General features: G+C 39.4%; 1 protein-coding gene across 4 annotated transcripts in view; it reads right to left on the bottom strand.

The window, feature by feature from the left end:
- AMPD3 (adenosine monophosphate deaminase 3) overlaps nt 1–13,552 on the bottom strand; it is a 53,920-nt gene that overhangs the window by 35,984 nt on the left and 4,384 nt on the right. For 2 of the 4 annotated variants that reach the window (XM_054025934.1, XM_054025932.1), the window contains exons 2-4: nt 6,428–6,653; nt 3,323–3,512; nt 1,697–1,862 (exon numbers count right to left, since the gene is read on the bottom strand). In XM_054025934.1, the coding sequence (XP_053881909.1) occupies nt 1,697–1,862; nt 3,323–3,512; nt 6,428–6,648 (577 nt within the window). In that variant the 5' untranslated portion in view covers nt 6,649–6,653. The remainder of the gene's footprint in view (nt 1–1,696; nt 1,863–3,322; nt 3,513–6,427; nt 6,654–13,552) is intronic. The other 2 variants (XM_054025936.1, XM_054025933.1) reach the window with 1 other exon arrangement.

Genomic DNA, 13,552 nt, shown 5'->3' with positions numbered 1-13,552 from the left:
AAAGGACCTTCCCTCTTATCCCATGACAACTTAATACATGCAAGAGCCTTTGGTGAAGAACCTTGTCAAAGACTTTCCAGAAATCTAAGTGCACTATGTCCACTGGATTCCCCTTGTCAACATGTTTGTTTGACCTCTTCAAAGAACTCTAAGAGATTAGTAAGACACGATTTCCCTTTACAGAAACCATGTTGACTTTTGCCCAACAATTTATGTTCTTCTATGTTTCTGACAATTTAATTCTTTACTATTGTTTCAATTAATTTGCCCGGTACTGACGTTAAACTTACCGGTCTGTAATTTCCAGGATCACCTCTAGAGCCCTTTTTAAATATTGGCGTTAAATTAACTATCTTCCAGTCATTGGATACAGAAGCTGATTTAAAGGACAGGTTACAAACCATAGTTAATAGTTCCGCAACTTCACATTTGAGTTCTTTCAGGGACAGTAGGTGCAGTAAACTTTCACCCTGTGATGAATATGCTCCATACTTGGCAGATCCCCACTCTATCAGGGATATTTTTAGTAAAAGTTAGGGACAGGTCACAGCTTCCATTAATTTTTCTTGTTTGCCCATGACTTGTTCATGACTTTTACTAAAAATATCCATGACAAAATCTTAGCCTTACCCATCACTAATTAGTGATTAGATCATACCCTCTCTTAGAGTGTAACTAGCATACAGTGTATTGCAACCTCAGCTATAGCTGACCTAAACCAATTAAACCATGTCTGGACTTAATACTAAGTAGTCTGAATGATAACAAGATCATGCATTCAGTCTTGGCTTAACAGACTAGGTAAGAAAGGGAAGTTACCACATCCTTGCCATTCTTTGCTGAAATTACAGCACCTGACGATATGTGCTGTGAATTGATACCAGAAGTGTCTCAACAGTAAATAGATATTCAAATTCACAACCACCTGGATACAACTTACTCAAATACTTGATTTTAAGCTTGTGATTTAAGTTGTCAACGTCTCTCTAAAATAATCTTTTTTACTTAATTACTAATACCTTAGAAATAACAATGTGAAACTTGTTTTCAAATAAGATTTCTCTTGCATCTAGACAGCCATGATGTCTCATCAACTAGCCTAGAAATTCTCACAAATGTCATCTATCTTCTCTTGAATATTAAGCATATTTCTACTCTCCCCAGAAAAGTTTCCTTTTAATATAAAACCTTGTACTTGAGGACATATAAACTTCCTCCTCCCTGCCACTACAGGAGAGGACAACCATTTAAATATGTCTTTTCCAGCCAAGTTCATGGCTGAGGATGTGGCTAGGTACAACAAAGACTAAGCCTCTCATACGTTTATGGCTATTTAACAATATACTCTCATATTTCCAGGGATGTAAAATAAATATGTGGTCCCTAAAATCAGGTTCAAAGGACTGGCCTCCTTCACAAGCCTAATGTTGGAATTCTAGTGTGTTGTTAGGGGCGTGTGTTTGTTTAAATTAGAGGTTATTCCAGACCAAAATCCCACATCCAAACCTGCCTGAACTTCAGGAAAATTTAAATTCAGAATGAACTTTGCAGCTTGAGTCCCTATCTAGTGTTTGCTTATTCAGACTGGAAAACAGAATGTAGCCTTTTTATTCTAAATAGAAATAATCACAGAAATCAAATGTTTTCTACAGTATGATGGTCTTTTTTTGTTGTTGTTGAAGGGAACCTATTGTACCTGGACATACTTCATCTTCCATCTTCCATTTTTCATCTTGCATAGTGCATAAATACTGTGATGTTGTTCTTGGAAAGCGATGGTAAGCAAGGCGACAATACTTCTCTCGAATTAGCAGAGCTTTCACCAGGCCATTCGCAGCCTGTTCGTAATCATCAACTGTGACCTGAAAAGAGAAGCTGTATAAATACTGATGGAAGAGAAACAGGAGCATCTATTAAAAGTCAGTTTGTCATTCATTTGAACCCACTTGGGCAATAACAAGATTTTTATTTCCAGAAGTGGAAGCCTTAATAGGATTTGGGTCTAAGGCCTGGATCCACAAATTGACTTAGACATTGCAATGCTCAGCAGTGTGGCGCCTACTTCTAGGTGTCTAGAAAATCACAGGAGCAGCACTGTGATGCATAAAGCCAAGTTAGGTGGCTAGGGTCCCCATACAATCATAGAATATCAGGGTTGGAAGGGACCTCAGCAGGTCATCTAGTCCAACCCCCTGCTCAAAGCAGGACCAATCCCCAACTAAATCATCCCAGCCAGGGCTTTGTCAAGCCTGACCTTAAAAACCTCAATGAATGGGGAGAGATAGGAGCCTCAGAATGTGATTCACAAAAGACAGCACATCATGTGGGAAACTGTCTAAGCTAACCAATGGAGATGCCTATGACAGAAGTGTGTCTTAAACCCTGGCACTCTGACAGAGATAGGAGTCGAAGTCCAGGCTGGAGAGAGGCACCTAGCTCTGCTAGCAATCCATGAATGGGAACCCACCACCTGGAGTCAAGTGGCTAAGTCATTTCCTGTGGCAATGAGTTAGGCACCTGCCCTCACTCTACACAAAATGGGGGGAGGAAGTTGTGCTGCTGCCCACCTACTAATTTTTAGTCTAGTGGTTAGAGCACTCATGTGGGAGACTCAGGTTCAATTCCCCCCTCTCTGGCAGAAATAGAGAGGATTTGAAAGTGGTGTCTCACCTCTCAGGAGAGTGCTCTCTGGGCCTATGGAATATTCTGATATGGGGCTTCCTAAATCTCTCCTCCTGAAACTCTTCCACTGTGTATAAATAAGGAGTGAGTGGAGCAGTGGGACTGGACTCTGGGTCTCCCACCTCTGCAGTTGATGCCTTAACCACTGGACTAGTCATTTTCTCTCTCACCCAATGACACTAAGTATTTATGCACCATTTACCAAGGGACCCTAAAACTGGGATTTAGGCACCTATGTCTGAAACTTAAGACCCAGGTCTTAAGTGCCTTGCCCAAGGTCACAGAAGAAGTTGGTGAAAAAGCCAGAAGTTAAAACCAAGAGTTGAGTCCAAATCTAGTGCTTTAAGCACAAGAGCATTCTTCCTCCCATCTCTGTATGCTAAAGCACATATTTAATGCCTTGTTATATTTTACATTTTTTTTTTCTTACCAATTAATGTACACAGTCAGAAATAACCTGGGCAAATTCTGCCTCATCACACCTGTACAACCCCATTGACTTCAGTGTGAGATGTCAAAATATAACAGGAGGGACATAATAGGTAATCATTCCACACTGCATAAGTCCTCTCTCTTTATTCTCATTGCTGCCCCCTTTCCCACCCAGAATACTAAAAGAAAAAATTGACATATTTCTTACCCCAGCACAGTAATCCCCACCGATTGTAACTCTCTGAAACTCTGGAACTGTAAATGGCACTTGGACTGGCTGACCTGGAAGAACTGGAGTTGCAGGAGAGGGAAGTGAACTGACTGATGGTGCCTTCCACTCTTGGGTTGGCATTTGTAATGACAAGGACTGGGACCGAATCATCTTGAAACTTTTCTTCCTAGGAATTCATGGTATCAAAAGTTATATATCAGAAACCTGTCTATATAGCAAAGAAGTGTTTCATTCTAGAAGGCTTTCTGTAGTATGATAGACTTCAAATTATTCAAAAATTTTGGTTTATAAAAATGAGCTTTGAAATGTTTAGTCCAGTGATATTTCTGACACTTGTAGCATGCTACATGCAATTTATGTACAACACACACAATAAGCCCTGATTATTTAGAAAATAGATAACGAAGTTGGTGTGCAGATTTTTTTTTTTTTTTTTTGTGCTGTTGCAGCAGCATCACTTACAAGTGAGAGATTGAGGTCACTGTAATGAGTGGAAAATATGTTCACTACACCTGTGCTTAATATAGCAGGAGTTGAGAAATTTCTGACTCTTAAAACATTATTGCACCAGAACTTAATAAAATGGCAGCTAGGAATGTGAGTGGGTGTGTATTGGGTAAGATAAGTGGTTATATACCATCAAAAGCTATTACATCGGCTTCTGATTCTTGGTGACAGCTGCAGGGTTTAGAAACATATCAAGTTGACAGGTATGGTTTCATTTAAAAATACAGGTGTGTTTCTGGTGTTTTGTAAGTAGCAAAGGCATGTTCTGTCCATATGAGGAAAATCGTTCAGTTGATTGACTTCAACAGGATTATGCCCTTTATATTCAATGGGAATTTGGCCTTTTACTTCAGAGAGCAGGAATAGACTTGTATAACAAAATCAACTCCCTGTTTTAAATTGCCACTTTAGAATACCACATGAGGTTTCCAATACAAAGGTAAAGCCCACCTCATCAGGCAAACTGTTTGCTGATCCCTTGCTTAAGACAAGTTTAACTGACTGGCTATGCATAATGTTCTGATTAGCAATCAGTCTTGTAAAAGATATATTTGTATACCACTAAATTAAATCTCCCTTATAAAGCTTACTTGCAATTTATTTTTCTAAACATTTAAAATATACTTGAAATAATGAATTACCTGTGACTTGCGTGCTGTAAACTTCTCCTGCTTCATAATTTTACAGAAAATGTGCCCAAACTTTAAAATGACCTTACAGGAAAACTTGAATAGTAATGCAAATACAGAGCCACCATTGCCTACTAACAGTGACCAATGGTAAAACTTGGCACCTACGTCAAGAACCTCTAAAGATTCCTTCTCCAATCCAGTGTCAATAAGAGCCCTTAAACAGAAGAAACACTGATGTCTGGGGATTTGTATTAATTCTGTAACACTTCCTCAAATTTGTGGTATAAATAATACACAAGAGCCAAATTCTACCTTCACTTACTTAGGTGTAACCCCCACGCCCCAAAGTCAATACTGAAGCTCCTCTTAAAATGTCACTCAATACGAATTGAAGTCAGTGGGAGTTATACTAGTAGGCAGAACTGGGCCATAAGTGTTCTTCAATCATTGAGGGCAAGGGTGATTACTAGTCCCATCCCCACAAGCGAACAGTATAAATATAGTATCCCACTTACCAGGATAAGGCCTGTACTAATACTTAGACCCAAACACAGCTTGATTGAAGCTATTTTTATAAGGCATTTTCCCGCATTAAATATGTTTTGTTTAAATATCCTGTTACTTTTTTTTTCTTGTGGAAAAACTTCTATCAAATGGTTGTTTGAATGCGTGGAAAGACAAGGTAGAGGTTTTTTTTTTTTTAATTTATTTTTATGACCATGTCAACTGCTGAAGCCCACTAATTGAACTTTCATGCTTCACCTCCAAAATATCTCAGCAAATATCATCATGTTGATAGCAGAATTAAATCACTTTTCTACCTTGCTTCCCTGTTACTTAAATACGGACTTTGTTTTTTATTATAATGTATTTGTAGTAATCTTTTTTCTCAAAGGAAAATAAAATGAATGTGTATTTTTAGAACTTCATGTTTGTTTAATAGATGGCAATCTATTATTAGATCTCATATGGCCTTTATCTCCGAGTTAAGGGGACCCTAATAATAACCCATTTGAGCCCATGACACTTCAGTTTCTCCTTCAGTGATTAAAAATCAAGCATTTGCTGTCATCTATTTTTATAGAGCTAAAACAAAAAATTGAACCTGACTGCTGTAAATGTTTAGATGTGTTAAAACTCAACATTGAGACGGAAAATCATGTTTTCAAAAAAAAAAAAAAAAAACACACAACTTCCTTAAGTGTGTTGCTGATTTTATTTACACTGAAAGAATCTGTTTGTATTTGCCTCTCGCCAGCTGTGCTGTTTTGTTGAACTTGTGTATTCCTATGGTATTACTGGGCGTACATGTCAGGGCATGACCTCACCAACTCAGGATCCTTCCATAATTCTGTTAGGACACTCCCCAGATCATCTGCAACAGGAGCCACAAAGGGGCTTTACAAAGGGTGTGAAAGCCACCTGTTCATGTGTGTATGTTCCCTGACCTTGAAATCGTCTCTCTGAACAATCTGGGGGCAGATTATTCCCATCCTTAATGGATCAGAACAAGCAGGTGCTAAGAACCTGTAATTTCCCACTAATTTATTTTAAAGAGTACTGCAGGTGAAGAGCACCTCTCAGGATCTGGTCCAATAGCAATATGTTTGTGAGGTGGTGATGTGCGTTGTGTTCGTTGCATTCAGAATGCAAGTAAACTCTAAAACTTGCAACATACGTTTACCTTTTCAAGACACTGTGTTTGTTGCAAAGCAGCTGCCAGAGTTTGACCCTTTGTATATATCAAAGCATTCAGTATTACAACTTCCAGGAACACGTGCAATAAAGCAGCACATTCTAAATCATACAGCACAGGTTGTGCTGGCTTCTGTGTTCAAGTATTATGGATGAGTATCATGCCATTTGTGATGTATTCCTATATGTAATTCTAAAACCCACTTTAAACTTTTTTTTCCTGGAAAACAATGGCTACTGAACAAACCTCTTAACTGTCTCCACAGAATGCTGTTCTGCCAACTCCTTCTCCAGTTCCCTTTCTTTAGCCTCTTTCTGCCCAATAGGACAATCTTCAGGCACAGTGAATAGTGACAAGGCATCTTTGCTGTCTTCTTCTCGGAGAACTTTAGCAAATACCTTCTCTGCTAGAAGCCGTACCTGCTCATCAACCTCAGAAATGTTCAGCTTTGGAAATTGCCTAGGCATCTCTGCTAATAAGAAAAAACAAGCCAGTTCACAGAATTGTAACTAAAAGTTGAATAAAACAATTATATTTCAGGGCATTTCTACTGAAACTAAAATAAGAGTTTAGAATGAGAGAAAAAGTGTGCATGCATACAATTTACAGCACACTAGCTATGAAGCACACTACAGGACACTAGCTTAACAGTAGTTAATAGTACGTAAGGCAACAACCAATCTGTCATAAGAATCAAGGGAATCCTTTGAGTATGTGTGTTGTGGAGCTCAGTTTAATTTGTGAATTAGGACTTTTATTTAAACTCAGAGGATAAATTTTGTTACTTTCTGATGGAAGTAACACTTCTAAGGTACAAATTGATTTAGGCACAAAAATGCCACTGCCTTAAGGCTGATTGAAGAGAATGAGACTGAATGAAAGGCCATTCTCTGTGCCAGATGATCATATGGTATAGGGTAAGATGAGATTTCCATTGCTGAGTAATGCTGCTTGGGCTGAAGGATACTCTTGTATTTATCATCTTCTGTGTGAAGATATAGAGAAGGCAAGTATGATTAATAAGGAATTTCACTTGCACTAATCTTTGTGATTCACAACTTTGTGTCACAGGTCAGGGCAACTGCATCTGTATTTCCCCACAGTGGTCTGGCAAGGGCACCCACTCTCAAGCTTCCAGAGCCCTAACCATTGCTTTTCTTGGGCTGATAAGGCTGATACCCTGGGCAGAAGGGAGTGAGAGACAGGTATTTCCAGGCTGCACAGTTCCCTGACTCTACTGAGACAGGCTGCCAAGCACACCTGCTTGCTTTCACTTCAGAGACTGATAACAGAAAGTTTGTCAACAGGGATAAGTGACCACACCATTCTTTTTATGCAAATCTATTTTATTTTTAAGGTAAAAACACTACAAAGAAAACTTATTAAACAGTAAAATAACCTACATGCATGCTAATAAGCTTCCCAGACAGCAACCCAATTCTGATAGGGGCTCTGTCAGGAGCAGTCCTACCTCACACTATGGGTTTTCTTGTCACGACAAATTCATCACAGCTTCAGCTCAGAACAAGCACAGCCTTATGGGCCTCAGTAGGCCTTCCACCCCTTCTTTAAGAATTAGGGCCCTCCATCTGTAACCCACACATCTCCCGGGTGTGGTGTTCTGTTCCATCTAGTCGCACCAAGACCACTTAGAGAGAGAAAATGAGTCTGCTCTACAGCCTTAGCTAACAGCCAGTTGGCTTTTAGCTCATGCGGTAGAGCAGGGGTCGGCAACCTTTCAGAAGTGGTGCGCTGAGTCTTCATTTATTCACTCTAATTTAAGGTTTCGCGTGCCAGTCATACATTTTAACGTTTTTAGAAGGTTTCTTTCTATGTCTATAATATATAACTAAACTATTGTTGTATGTAAAGTAAATAAGATTTTAAAAATGTTTAAGAAGCTTCATTTAAAATTAAATTAAAATGCAGAGCCCCCTGGACCGGTGGCCAGGACCTGGGCAGCGTGAGTGCCACTGAAAATCAACTTGCCTACCCCTGCGGTAGAGGCTCATGCACTAAGCTCCAGAGGTCCCTGGTTCAAACCTGCCGACAACTGGGGTCTCTTGGCGTTACACATGCACCAGGGGTACTGTCTCCTTTTTGGTCAGGAAAAAGGTACTGAGTCTGTTTAAAACCCAGGCTATTTATCCAAAAAACCCAGGAGAGTGGCTTCAGAACCTTGATAACAGAGGAAGTACATTAGCATCCCCTGCCCTGCTAGAGAAGGTATATACAATGCCACGATAACACATACACAATGGCATATATTTATACAATGTACTCCAAAGGTGTTAACCCTAATTCAATAAAGTTTAACCTTATTGATTTTGTTTCTGAATTCCATAAAGTTTGTTCAGTATATTAGACTGTCAGTCTGTCATAATGTTACCAAAATTCTCTCATTATTGGGCATTCCCAAGACACATGTACATGTGAACCTATTGAGACTTGGTGCTAGAAATTATAGAAATTCCCTGCATTTCCACAAGCAGTGAGTTTTTGTAGTGTAATATATATTCAATGGAGAAAGTTACAAGTATTCATTCTGAACAAAAGAAATACAGGAGGAGGGATAGCTCAGCAGTTTGAGTATTGACCTGTTAAACCCAGAGTTGTGAGCTCAATCCTTGTGGGGGCCATTTAGGGATCTGGGGCACGCACACACCAAAAAAAAAAAAAAAAAAAGTTGGGGATTGGTCCTGCTTTGAGCAGGGGGTTGGACTAGATCTCCCAAGGTCCCTTCCAACCCTGATATTCTATGATTAATAAAGTGGAAAGCCATACTAGCATGGGAAGTCACACTAGCAGAATTCCTTTCTGCCTCCTATTCTACTCCAGTGTCTTTAAATCAATTCCATACTCATATGCAAGTTGAAAATTGATTTTAAATTCAGTCATATTTGCATATCTTTTCCTTTTGTTTGTCATGGAGCGCTTGTGAAGTGGAGGTAACTTTCAAATACAGAAGTTGAAATGCTGTATTTAGCTCAGCAAAGGTTTTTAATTAGTTTTCTAACAGCTCATAACATGCTTTGATCTGCATGTGAGAGGGAGGCAGGGTATGGACTGTAGTTTCTATTGAGTTTTTAATCTTTTTTTTAAAGCTGTTTTTATATTTAGTGTTTCTATTTTAATATCTTTCCATCATAAAAAGACTGGAGTTTTTTTTTTTATAGCTGCGCCACTATAGATGATCTTTTAGAGTTTCTTCTGCAACTCTACAGTTTTGTTTGTTGAACTCCTTCACACACACTATCCCCAGCCTGGAACTTGATACATATGGTAGCAATTCAGGGAAAACTGTGGGCAAGTTATTGCCCAGCAGTATTAGTTTGTAAAGCATTTTTTTAATACTTTTGGGTATGATAGGTGCTATTTTGAGCCAGATTCCATTCTATTTATTTGGGTTTAAAAATAGATGTGAACATGAATCAAAAAATTGGATCCAAATACCTTTGGAAAGTCTGGATCTGACCTTTGCATTTCAGGTCCCTCTTATTTTTTTTTTTTTTTAAATACATATTCAGTTACTATGGTGTTTGTTTTAAAAGTTTGTCTTATGCTAAAAACCAGTCTGGGTCATGACAACTTGGCATGATTTTGTCAATGCCCATATTACAATATTTCTGCAAACACGCTGCAGGCTTCAAATATTGATCCTTTTGATATGTCAGCCTCTTTTCTCAATCTAAAAGATTCTTCTAATTAACATCCACTTGTTTCCACAGTTGATTTAAGATTTGCTTTTAGTCTAAAAAGCTGATGTAGGTTGAGAAAATAGTGAATTTATAAATAAAAACATAAGAATGGCCATACTGGGTCAGACCAATGGTTCATCTAGCCCAGTATCCTGTCTTCCAACAGTGGTCAGTGCCAGATGCTTCAGAGGAAATGAACAGAACAGGGCAATTTATCTAGTGATCCATTTCCTATTGTCCCGTCCCAGCTTCTAGCAGTCAGAGGTTTAGGAATACCCAGAGCATGGGGTTCTGTCCCTGACTATCTTGGCTATTAGCCACTGATGGACCTATTCTCCATGAACTTATCTAATCTTTTTGGAATCAAGTTATAGTTTTGGCCTTCACAACATCCCCTGGCAATGAGTTCCACAGGCTGATTGTCCATCAGTGGCGTAGCTAGGAGTGAAAATTTGGGTGGGCCCAACTTTTGGGTGGATGAGCAATGACAGGCTGTGCTCGCTCAGCTTCTCCCCTGATGCCATGCCCTCTTTCTAGCCTTGGTGCCCGCAGACACAGGGCTTCACCTGCCAAACTGGGCATGCACATGGGGTGGCTCAGAAAAGCTGAACAATCCCAATCTCTTCATATGGAAGCTGTTCCATACTCCAATAGTTTCTTTTGTTGCCCTTCTCTGTACTTTTTCCAATTCTAATGTAGCTTTTTTAGAGATGTGGTGACCAGAATTGCACACAATATTCAAGGTGGATTTATATAGTGGCGTTGTGATATTGTCTGTCTGTCCATCCCTTTCCTAATGGTGGCTAACATTGTTAGCTTTTTTTGACTGCCACTGCACATTGAACAGATGCTTTCAGAGAACTATCCATGATAACCTCAAGATCTTTGAGTGGTAACAGACAATTTTGACCTCACCATACTGTATGTATAGTTGGGATTATGTTTTCCAGAGTGTATTACTTTGAATTTCATCTGCTATTTTGTTGCCCAGTCACGCAGTTTAGTTAGATCCCCTTGTAACTCTTATTGGAGTTAGCTTTGAACTTAACTCTTGAGTAATTTTGTATTGTCTACAAACTTTGCCATCTCACGGTTTACCCTTTTCCCCAGATCATGAATACAGTGAACAGCACTGGTCACAATACGGATCCTTGGGGATCCTGCTATATACTTCTCTCTGCTGCGAGAACTGACCATTTATTCCTACCTTTTTGTTTCTTATCTTTTAACTAGTTACTGATCCATGAGAGGACCTTCCCTCTTATCCCAGGACTGCTTTGTTTGCTAAAGAGCCTTTGGAGAGGGACCTTGTCAAAGGCTTTCTGAAAATCTAAGTACTGTACACTATAGCCACTGGATCCCCCTTGTTCACATGCTTGCTGACACCCTCAGAGACTCCTAACAGGTTGGTGAGGCATGATTTCCCTTTACAAAACCCATGTTGACTCTTCCCCAACATGTTGTATTCATTTATGTGTCCAATAATTCTATTTCAACCAATTTGCCTGGTACTGAAGTTAAGCTTACTGGCCTGTAATTGCCAGGACTGCCCCGGAGCCTTTTTTTAAAAAATGTCATTATTTTAGCTATCCACAGTCATCGGGTACAGAGGCTGATTTAAGTGACAGATCACCTACCACAGTTGTAGTTCTGCAATTTCATATTTAAGTTCCTTCAGAACTCTTGGGTGAATACAATCTGGTTCTGGTGACTAACTACTGTTTTAATTGATCAGTTTGTTCCGGAACCTCCTCTACTGACACTTCAGTCTGGGACAGTTCCTCAGATTGGTCACCTAAAAAGAATGGCTCAGGTTTGGGAATCTCTCTCTCATCCTCTGCAGTGTAGCCTAATGCAAAGAATTCATTTAATTTCTCCACAATGGCCTTCTCTTCCTTGACTGCTCCTTTAGCACATGGATTGTTCAGTGGCCCCACTGATTGACAGGCTTCCTACTTTTGATGTACTTTAAAAAATATTGCTGTTAGTTTGTGTCTTGGCCTGCCTTCTGAAACTTTTACAATTGATTTGACAGAATTTGTGCTCCTTTTGATTTTCCTCAGTTGGATTTGACTTCCAGTTTTTAAAGGATGACTTTTTGTCTCTAACTGCCTTTTTACTCCATTTAACCATGGTGGCATTCTTTTGGTGGTCCTATTGATGTTTTTTTCTTTTTTGGGGGTTGGGGGGCATTTGGGGTATACATATAGTTTACGCCTCTTAAAAAATACCATAATAAAAGGTTGTCAAGGCTGAATCCCAACTCTGTCACTCTGAGTGCAGAAGTGGGGCCCTTAAGGATTTTAAAAATTAATACCTGCCACTCCAGGCTTGTATTAAACTCCCAAGGTCACAGCTTTTCTCTGACCTTGGCTTAGTAAACGCTGCCACCACCCAAATGCAACAAAACCCCCTCTGAACCCAGGAAGGAGCACTTGGGAATTCCTCCTTGTGGGGTGCCCTCAAGCCCTTTCACCCTCCCTCCAGGAAAGAGCTGAGAAAGGAAAAAAGGAGATTAGCTGGTAGCCACAGCTAATCAAACAACATGCACAAACGTCTTCAGACACCAAAAATCCAATTCTGTTTTTAAAAAAGGTAAACTTTATTAAAAACCAAAAGAAAGAAAATGCAACTGGAACTTAGGCTTTTGCTAGATTTTAAAAGAGAAATTTCAAAACTCAAGCACCCAAAATAGCTTTCTTGGGGGTTCAGCTTAAAGGTTACAAGCAAACAAATGTATCAGAGGTTAGCACAGAGGAGATCCACAAACCAATAAGAAATAACCCTAATCATGTCTAGCTAAACATTCTGCTCTACTTACACATTTGGAGTTCAGATAAGTAGTTCTAGGCATGAGCTGATGACTTATAATTATACTTGGCTTAGCTGCTTATAGTATGGCTGCTCTGTTCCTCCAGCCCAAAGAACAACAGACAAAGGGAAAGTTTTCTTTCCCAATTTTAAAAAGTTCTATCTTCCCATTGGCTCTTTTGGTCAAGTGCCCACTTTTTTTTTCTTTACCTGGGGGACTTTTTAACCCTTTACAGGTAAAGCAAGTAAAGAACAGCTACCAAGAGGGATTTTACAGTTAACTGGCTGGGTGTCCATCAAAAGAAGCTTCCCCCCCCCCCCCCACACACACACATCTTAATTTATTACACAGGTATATCAATTTCAGTTTAACTAGCCTCCTCACTTTTGTGTAGTTCCTCTTTTTGAAGTTAAATGCTACTGTGGTGGATTTCTTGGGTATTCCCCCTCCCCCCCCCCCCCAAGGATGTTAAATTTAAATACATTATGGTCATTGTTACCGAGTGGTTCAGCTATATTCACCTCTTGGACCAGATCTTGTGCACCATTTAGTACTAAATCAAGAATTGCCCCTCTCCTTGTGGGTTCTAGGACTAGCTGTTCCAAAAAGCAGTTAGTAATGGTGATTTACTGGATATTTATTTTTATTCTTATCTTGCATCTGAGCCAAAGCCCAGGGAAGTCAATGGAAAGACTCCCATTAAGATATACCCTTAAGCTTTTCTGTTCAGCAGCAATATGATAACACCAAATATTAAACTTTCACAAAATCAAGTATAGTCCTAGAACAACTTCTATACACATGGTTGATCTAGTAATGCAGTGACAATGCAATATGTATCCAAATTGAGCTTCTAATGTC

The sequence above is a fragment of the Malaclemys terrapin genome, chromosome 4 (assembly GCF_027887155.1).
Source record: "Malaclemys terrapin pileata isolate rMalTer1 chromosome 4, rMalTer1.hap1, whole genome shotgun sequence".
Taxonomy (NCBI): Eukaryota; Metazoa; Chordata; order Testudines; family Emydidae; genus Malaclemys; species Malaclemys terrapin.
Note: the sequence above shows the minus strand (reverse complement) of the source record. Positions and strands in the feature narration are given on the sequence as shown.